We start from the raw sequence: 9409 nt of genomic DNA on the forward strand, positions 1-9409 counted from the left end.
GATCAAATAACTAACTGGTTCAAATAAAAACAATAGTTTGAGCATTTAGAAGATGAAACAAAAGAAATACAAAAGTTTATTCTTTGTGTCTGTGGCTCAGCAGTACAGTAATAATTTAGGCTCATTCATTTCCCCTTTAAGTAATGTTGCTAGCCAACCTTAAGAACTGGTCATATAAATCCAAGCAAAAAGATGACATTAATTAAAAGTAGCTGTATTTATACATTTTATAGCACTATTGTATTTTAAAACTTAAAATGTATAGTTGAGATGTTTCTACTTCATTGGATACAGAAATGAATAGCTGATCTTTGAAATGTGGACAAGAAATTTCAAGATTCAACCTCCAAGAGCCAATGCCTTTGAGCCATGGAAATGACTTGTATTTTATTAAGATTATCAATGTTTATATCTCATATAGTAAAAGTGGCAGCAATCTTTTAAAATCGGCAAAGCAACATGGATATATCACACTGCCAATTGACAAAGGTCAGATGAGATCATATGCATTATCGTCATTTATAAAATATGAAATGGTATCACTTAAACTCGAACAGAGGAAGAGCTATTCTGCGTCCATATGTCCAGCACAACGTAAACATTGGTTTCACACACAAACAACACAGCTTCCCTGAATGTTGTGACCGCTTGGTCGAGTGAAGTGAGTCGTTCATTCACCAGTTAGTTCTGGCACATCCATTGTGTCTTCACTGCTCGTCCAGAAATGTCCATCTTTAGATTATTCCTTTGATATGTTGCTTAAATGTATGTTTAAAAAAAATAGATATATTGCTCAAGTATCAGACTGAGGTTTTTCTCTGTATGGCAGATCAAGAAAAGGACAAAGGATTACATTTTGGTTAGTATTTACTTTAAAAATAACAAATTAAAAGTCTATGGTAAGAAAAGTCCCGTGAATGTGGTCTGCTCAGATCAGTTGAAGTAGAGCTCTTTAGTCAACATGGAGACCATACACGGTATTTGTTTCTTCTCGCTGAAACGGGGATCTTCTGACCAGGACTCGAAGCTGGTGGCCACCATGTAGTTGACCCGTGTGAGGATCTGCATGATCTCAAGTTGCTTGCCAAACTCATTAAGAACATCACAAAGGGCCTGAACGAACCAGGACCCTCGGCCCGGATTCCTCCAGGAATAATAACCTGGTACAGTAAAAGAGCACACATGTAACAATGTCTCTCTGGATGCGTAATTTTAAACAAGACAATTATAGCAATCCCAGAATTCACTTTAACAATATAAATGAAAAGATAAATCCAAGATGGCGGACAAGGTAAGAGAAATTATTATTATTATTATTGTAACTCGAGTCCAATGTGTTGCATGCTATTTGTGTGGTGTGCGGATTAAAGGGGCACAATAATTTTTTAAGATGTCAAATAAATCTTTGGTGTCCCCAGAATACATATGTAAAGTTTCAGCTCAAAATACAATATAAATAATTTATTATAGCATGTTTAAATTGCCACTTTGTAGGTGTAAGCAAAAATGTGCCATTTTGGGTGTGACCTTTAAAATGCAAATGAGCTGATGAAATTCAAACACTGATCACAATAATCGTGGTTTGTTGCAATTAAAACTCAATTGTGCTTTTCTCAGCACTAAATGGCAGTGCTGTGGTTGGATAGTGCAGATTAAGGGTTGGTATTATTATAATAAGAGCTCCTTATGACATCATAGGAGAGCCAAATTTCAATGACCTATTTTTTCATGTGCTTGTAGAGAATGGTTTACCAAAACTAAGTTACTGGGTTGATCTTTTTCACATTTTCTGGGTTGATAGAAACACTGGGGACCTAATCATAGCACTTAAACATGGAAAAAGTCAGATTTTCATGCCATGGCCCCTTTAAAGCTCACACGCACAATATAACAATATACACTTTCGCTAACAGTGAGTTTAAGATTACAGAAATCTCTTAGGGACTTAATGTACCATAATTAGTCCTACGGTTTAAGTTACGGTCAGGTTAAAAATTACAGAATAGATTTCCGTATATAACCTGGTACAGTAGAGTATGCGAACAGGAAGTCTGCCTCTACAGGAATTCTTTGGCTTGGATTGGCATCAGTCTCTGTTGTGTCATTGGACGGCCCAGAGTCTGTCTGTATGCCTTCATCAAACTCCGAACCCCGACATGCCTGCCAGTAAAACCACATGACCATGTAAACATCCATTTGAAGCACACATTAAAATGACTTGCAGTGCATCACAAGGTATGTACTTTTATTAAGATATGTGTTCCTGGATTCGAACCCATGACCTTTGTATTGCTAACGCAATACTCTACTACTGAGTTGTACAGGAGCAAATAGCATTGAAACAATAGACATCATTGTATGTAGCTCCTCCTTTTTCTCCTTCTCTACCGCCTCCTCCTCCCAGAATCCTCCTGTGGCTCTGCTCCTCTTACCTGGATGAAAAAGAGTTTGGGTTTGCCCACGAGGCTCTTGCACATGTCTCCTCTGAAGAGCGAGGTAACGTTCTTTATGGGCATTGCTCCGTCCGTGCCGTAAATCATGCCCTCCTCGCCGTGGCTCAGCAAAATGCAGGCAAAACAGGAGCTCTCACTATGGTCCTCTTGCGAGACCTGTCACACATATGTAAAAATGTATAGATAAGTAACTTACTATTATTAAACTAAAGCTGTCTTTAGTCTTCCCTCTTGTATATTTATCTTAAAAAGCAATCATCCATTACGCAATCCTTTAAACATCTACCACCCCAACCACATTCCGCAAAATTTCCATGACATGGTTTTAGATGTTTTGTTACTTTACTGATTGACGCTTTCAGTGCTTTCCAGTAGCACAATTCTTTAAACCGTATTCGTAAATCAAATTCAATATTTCGTTTTAAGATTAAAATTATTTGGTTGAACACTCACCCTGTCCAAGGACCCGTTCCATATTTTTACAGGTCTGGTCATTGTAGATTTTAACGTCAAAACCCAAGCTTTTAAAGCACTTGTGCAGCTCTCCCGCATCCCGATCTGTTCCATTGCGCACATTCATCCCTTTAAAGGAGCAGGGATCAATTAGTAAATCAATGAATATTCAATAAACGTCTTTTTTACTATCCATTAAACCATCAGTTATTAAAGGGACATTCCACTTTTTTTGAAAATATGCTGATTTTCCAGCTCCCCTAGAGTTAAACATTAGATTCATAACGTTTTGAAATCCATTCAGCTGATCTCCGGGTCTGGCGCTAGCACTTTTAGCATAGCTTAGCATAATCCATTGAATCTGATTAGACCATTAGCATCGCGATAAAAAATTACCAAAGAGTTTCGATATTTTAAAACTTGACTCTTCTGTAGTTACATCGTTTACTAAGGCCGACAGAAAATTAAAAGTTGCGATTTTCTAGGCCGATACGGCTATGAACTATACTCTTAAACTGGTGTAATAATCAGTGACTTTGCTGATGTAACATGGCTGCAGCAGGCGAAGTGATATTACACACTCCCCGAAAATAGTCCCCTTGGTTACTTTCAACTATCTGCCAAGAAAATCGCAACTTTCAATTTTCTGTTGGTCTTAGTAAATGATGTAACTACAGAAGACTCAAGTTTTAAATAGGAAAAATATTGAAAAAATATTTAAATCTTTGGTTATTTTTTTGCCCTATGCTAATGGTCTAATCAGATTCAATGGATTGTGCTAAGCTACATGTATGCTAAAAGTGCTAGCGCCAGACCCGGAGATCAGCTGAATGGATTTGTTCAAATGTTTAACTCTAGGGGAGCTGTAAAATAAGCATATTTTCAAAAAAAGTGGAATGTCTCTTTAATACATATTTTCTTTTGTGAATATGCACATAATATGCACCCTGTATGTTATCAATGTAACAAGCAATTTGTGATATGCTAATCTATTTTAGTAATTCAATACAGGCAGACAAAACACACCTGTTCTCTCATCAAAATTCTTGTTGTTGATGATGATGCACTTGCCCACACGCCGATGGCTCATCTTATACCGGAATGTTGGTGAAACAATCCTGTAATGGCTTTCAGCAGATTGCTCCTTATTCTGAAACTTGCCATCCTTCTTCTTACTGAGTGAGTGAAAGAAAGAGACCGTTAACTCATCTGTTACCTGACATCTCAACCACATGTTGAAACTGTGGCGTTAAGATAGCACAATTGTACAAAATATATTTAGTAAGGTAACAAAAAAGAAACACTTATACATGCAGACGATCAACAAAACCTAAAGCAAATTATAACCCTGCACGTCAGTTAATCTAAAATAGGAACCAACCAAGTTATTCAACCACGTTACTCTATTACCGTTTGCCATTTTCTAATTATCAATCATAATATAAACTACATACGATTATATTCCACATGCCTGAAGAACAATTCTCAAAGACGTCTCATTTCTCCATTATCAAATTTCCAGGGGAACCGTTCAGATTGAGTAGGCCATAGTGGCTACTGGATGTAGAATATGTGCCTGTATTCCAGAAGAGCTTACTCATCACGTTGCCTAAACACAACAATGGGCTCCTCTCTATACAGTCTCTCTCTCTCTTGCACACAAGCACAGTGGAGCGAATCATTGTTCCACAGATGTCCCATGTGATCTGGGGCAGAAGCCTAACAGTCCCCCCGCTTTAGACCCTGGTCCCTCCCTACCTCATACCCCATCTGAGCGCTCTCCTACCTTGGCTCTTCATTTAAAGGTACGCCACTCTGCATTGAAACGTATTGCTTGTCTCTATCTCTGCTGAATTCGTTCCAAATTTAGTCTCTTTGGATGGATTTTTCCTTGTGGGGCGATGTGATGTGTGCTAGGATCCTGACATGCTCTATACTCTATAAAGAGAGTAGTGGTGGCTCCGCTGGGCAGGGGCGGTGCACGCTACCTGAGTCAGCACCAACGCCACCCACCAGAGCTTTCGAAAGGCCTATTCAAATCACAAGGGTCATGCGGGACATTGACAGATCTCTACTGTCAAACATACAATGAAGTTACACACCAGTCAAGTCACACAGGGCAGTCATGCTCAAAAAGTGACAAGAAATGGTTTAATTATATATATATATTTTTAATTTCATAAGTACAGAGAACACTAGTTCCCAAACTCTAATAAGCAAAAAGTTGCTGCAGCTTGTTGCCTTGCTGTCATTTACATAGCCTGTGGCGCCACCTAGTGTCGGACATAGACTTCATGTTTGAAGACTATGTTTAAACTAATAATAGCCACTAAAGAAACAGTGTATTTGATAAAAAAACTGTAATATCTATTGCCTGCATTTGTGGTCCATCCTGACACCTTATGAATAAAAATTTTTCTCAAGTCTCAAATCTTTAAGCGCCTCATCCAAGTAAGTTTTAAAGGGATAGTTCATCCAAAAATAATAATAAAAGTTCTGTCATCATTTTCTCATCCTCATGTTGTTCTAAACCTGTATGAGTTTCTATTTTCTGATGAACACAAAAGAAGATATTTTGATAAATTATGGTATGCACACAGCTTGTAACCATTGACTTCCATAGTAGGAAAACAAATATTATGAAAGTATTGTGATAAATGATAGAGAAGACATTTTTAAATGATGGTAAGCACACAGATGGTACCCATTGAATTCCATCTTATTAGTTTTTTCTACTATGGAAGTCAATGGTTACAATCAGCTGTGTGCTTACCATCATTTAACAAAATCTGTTCCTCAGAAAAAAATAAATTCATACATATTTAGAACAACATGAGGATGAGAAAATTATGACAGAATTTTTATTTTTTGGGTGAAGTTTAAGTTACTGGGGCGGTTTCCCAGACAGGGATTAGATTAGTCCTAGACTAAAATAAATGTAAGAGCTGTCCAAACTGAAAACAACTTGCACTGAAAGAACTTGAAATACATCAGTGCCAGTGGCGTAGCAAGTCAGTCCCGGGCCCATATGCAAAAAAAATTTACGGGCCCCCTTAAGCCAAAGCCCCCCCCCACGCGCAGGTCAACATATACTTTTAATAAGGTAGTCAAATATTTTTACTTTACTTTTTTACTTTAAAGGGTAGATTTTAATAAAGAAAAACAAAATGTTTTGGGTAGTTTTTGACTCGTGACTAACTTCTCTGCCTTCTCTTTTCTCTTTAAGGCCCCACATTTATGTTTATATTTGTCCATCCTTAATGTTCATGTAGATAGCCGCTATCGTAACCTCTCACACTATGTTTTCTTTTTTTTTGCGTCATGTACAAAAATGAAGGCATAGTAGTCTACGGCAGCGGAGTGCAAAAAAATAATAATAAACGCAAACAAGAAATGACAAAGAAATTAGACATTACGGAGAAATAAGAAATCACTACACATGATATGCATACAAAAATATTTTTCTTGCGGCCACAAATAAAAGTTAAATTGAAAAAAAAAATGTTTAATTCAAAGCTGGGGGGGCCCAGGGCCAGGCCCCCTATTGGCCCGGGCCCATTTGCACTTGCATACCCAGACGCTACGCCACTGATCAGTACCCTTTGTTTTGCCTCAAAATGCACACAAGTAATGTTTTTAGTAAGACATGTTTGTTAAAACTAGTTATATTTCCTAATAAAACTAAGGCCTAGTCCTGGTTTAAGCTAATCCCTATCCGGGAAACCACCCCGTAGTGTTTAAAGTCTTATATTCCCTTTGTTACTTGGTTTCCACATGCTGCAGGTTTGTTTTACTTATCCTCTCACAGTACATTCACACGTGGTGTAAGCGTTAATGCTAGACGGAAGGGGTGTCTGAAGCGTGGCCAACAGCCAATCACAGTGGCCGCATGGTCTTGCATAAACGTAATTGGCTGGCTCTGCACTAGGTTATTTGCATTAGGCGATCTGATTGGCTGACGCATGCTTGAAAAATTTTCAACTACTGGCGCAAGCAAAGGCAGTGACGAGGCACCAACAATTCAGTTCGGGAATTGGCAATCATTCACCCAAATAAAAAATTCTGTCATATTATTTAAATTTCTTTCTTCTGTTGAACACAAAAGAAGATTAAAAAAGCAGATATTGTGCACCATTCACTTCCATAGTATTATTGTTTCCTACTATGAAAGTCAATGGTGCCCCAGATCTGCTTGGTTACAAACATAAAATAAAAAATATTTTTCTTTGTGTTCAGCAGAACAGAGAAAATTATACAGGTTTGGAACAGCATGAAGGCAAGTAAACTTTGACAGAATTTTAATTTTTCAGTGAACAATCCCTTTAAAACTTTATATCTTCAGTAAATCTCACCTGCCAAACAGGAAAAATCTTCCTTTCCTGTCAGGTTTTGCATCAGTTTCATCTTCTTCCTCATAGCTCTCTTGGTCCTCTGTCACATCATTCTCAGCTTCGAGAGTTTCTTGATCCATTCTGTAATACAAGAAAGAAAACTGATACTTTAATCAACCTATACGGTACAAAACACTTGAGCATAAACAAACCTTTTTCATGTTAGCCTTCATGTTCAGAAAAATTCAACAGGTAACAATAACTGTAGCAAATATGTTATTTTAAAAGAAACTACTGTTACCATTGTACATATAGTCAAAGTGTCTTTGCAGTTTATAACCTGTATTACATAGTAGTGTCTCCCTCTGCAACCAGACCCAAACCCTAACTTTTACTTTCACTTTGTAAAGACATTCCGGACGTGTTCAGTTTTTCCAGAATTCTCTGTTAATTTTAGGCTCATATTGTAAAAAAATCCTCTGTGGTACTGTGATTTGTTAACTTTAATGTTAAGGAATGACGAGGTGTTTCAGTAGGCGGACACAAAAGAGGTTTGCCACTTCCTCATTCACACCCACAGAAGCGACACGAGCCGCTAAAAAAGAAACACACCTTTTCAGTTTGTAGCAATTATTATTAATGCTATAATTATAAAACACATTAGCGATACATTATGCAATGTGTTGTAAACGTTAAAGTGATTCGTGAGGATGTAAAAAGATCAATCTTATCACCCTCGATAGCATTAACATTGATTTACATGTTGAACCTGTTAACGCACTTTTATTTGTTATTTCCTCACGTTTGAGCAACCCGATCGAACATGTTAATAAACGTAAATACTTATTACAGTAATGTATAAATATAAACATATTTATATGAAAATAAAGTGTCAAATTCGTAAGTTTCCGCGCGTAATTGTAGCAAACGCAACAGTCAGTACTGCTGTTAAGCAAAGATTAAAATTTAGCGTAGTTAGTTTTCATAACACGACTGTAACTTTATTGTTCATAGGTTACTTACATTTTTGCCGGATTAGCTTTAATTCTGTTAAAAGTTCTTCCAGACAATATCTACGCTGTTGTAGATCGCCACATATAGAAAACGAAACTAAACTACTTCCAAACTTTCCTGCTCCTGTTTTTTTTTTTTTTTTTTTAAAGAAACAGAAACACTTACAGTAGGAGGAATCTTCCTGTTTATTCATTAAATACAATAGAAAAGCTTTTAAACAACAGAAACGTGCTATCGATCAGCTATTTTTGCCTGTAGACACATAAACAAATCGACAAATACATCGCATATGAATGTTAAAATGTTTGAATACAGAAATTATTTCAAACATTTTAACATTCATATATTAATATTTTTTTACTATTAACCAAAATTGTAATTTTAACAGAGTTACTAATTTCCTTTATTACAACACAAACCAAAATAATCTAGATAAACAGCCAGAGCCTAGAATATACTACTTCTAAGTTACATTCACATTTACATAATTTAAGCGACTTTGAGTGCATTACAAGGGGTACATTTTTATCAGTATGTGTGTCCTTTGGGTTTGAACCGATGACCTATAGCACTGCTAATGCAATGCTCTACCACTGAGCTATACTGCACAAGGAGCACAGTTGCTAAACAGTGCACTACAGTTTAATTTATTTTAGATTTATGAACAAAATTCCATACACTCTCAGGAAAATACCCTTTCAAAAGTACAAATTTGTACCTAAAGCAGTGGTTCTCAAACTAGGGGCGGGCCCCCTTGGGTGCCAGGGGGCCCTAGTGGTTCTCAAACTGGGGGGCACGAGATTGTGCCAGGGGGGCCCAATATTATGACATTTTATAAAATACAGTAATTTATCATAAATTCTATGTAAACCTCAGACAAATAAGGCTACTAGCCAACAGCACATTGTGTAATTAAATATGTTCAAATACATATCAAATTTTCTTTGGGGGGTGCAAACATGTGCACCCTACACAAGGTTGGGTCCACGCCAAAAACTTTGAGAAACACTGACCTAAAGAGTGCATATTATTTTCCTGACAGGTACATATTGGTCATATTGGTAGTACACATTTTATGCATGTCTGTACCTAAAATATCAGTACATTGTAAGGGGGCGTGCACACCAAATCTTTTTTACATGGCTGAAAACGCCCGGC

General features: G+C 37.0%; 1 protein-coding gene across 3 annotated transcripts; it reads right to left on the minus strand.

Annotated features, from left to right (window-relative positions):
• Window positions 1–357: 357 nt before the first annotated feature.
• casp7 (caspase 7, apoptosis-related cysteine peptidase) lies at window positions 358–8398 on the minus strand. Of its 3 annotated transcripts, XM_055176011.2 has the most exons (8): window positions 8261–8372; window positions 7654–7832; window positions 7259–7378; window positions 3933–4081; window positions 2907–3035; window positions 2433–2608; window positions 2022–2160; window positions 358–1160 (listed from the first exon to the last, which is right to left on the minus strand). In XM_055176011.2, exons 2-8 carry the CDS (start codon window positions 7698–7700, stop codon window positions 934–936), a joined length of 987 nt encoding a protein of 328 aa, XP_055031986.2. In that variant the 5' UTR covers window positions 7701–7832; window positions 8261–8372; the 3' UTR covers window positions 358–933. The 3 variants fall into 3 exon arrangements, with proteins under 3 accessions (XP_055031986.2, XP_055031985.1, XP_055031984.2); XM_055176010.2 differs by lacking the exon at window positions 7654–7832 and having other exon boundaries at window positions 8261–8398; XM_055176009.2 differs by lacking the exons at window positions 7654–7832; window positions 8261–8372 and adding an exon at window positions 7587–7605.
• Between the last annotated feature and the right edge of the window lie 1011 nt (window positions 8399–9409).

The sequence above is a fragment of the Misgurnus anguillicaudatus genome, chromosome 4 (assembly GCF_027580225.2).
Source record: "Misgurnus anguillicaudatus chromosome 4, ASM2758022v2, whole genome shotgun sequence".
NCBI lineage: Eukaryota > Metazoa > Chordata > Actinopteri > Cypriniformes > Cobitidae > Misgurnus > Misgurnus anguillicaudatus.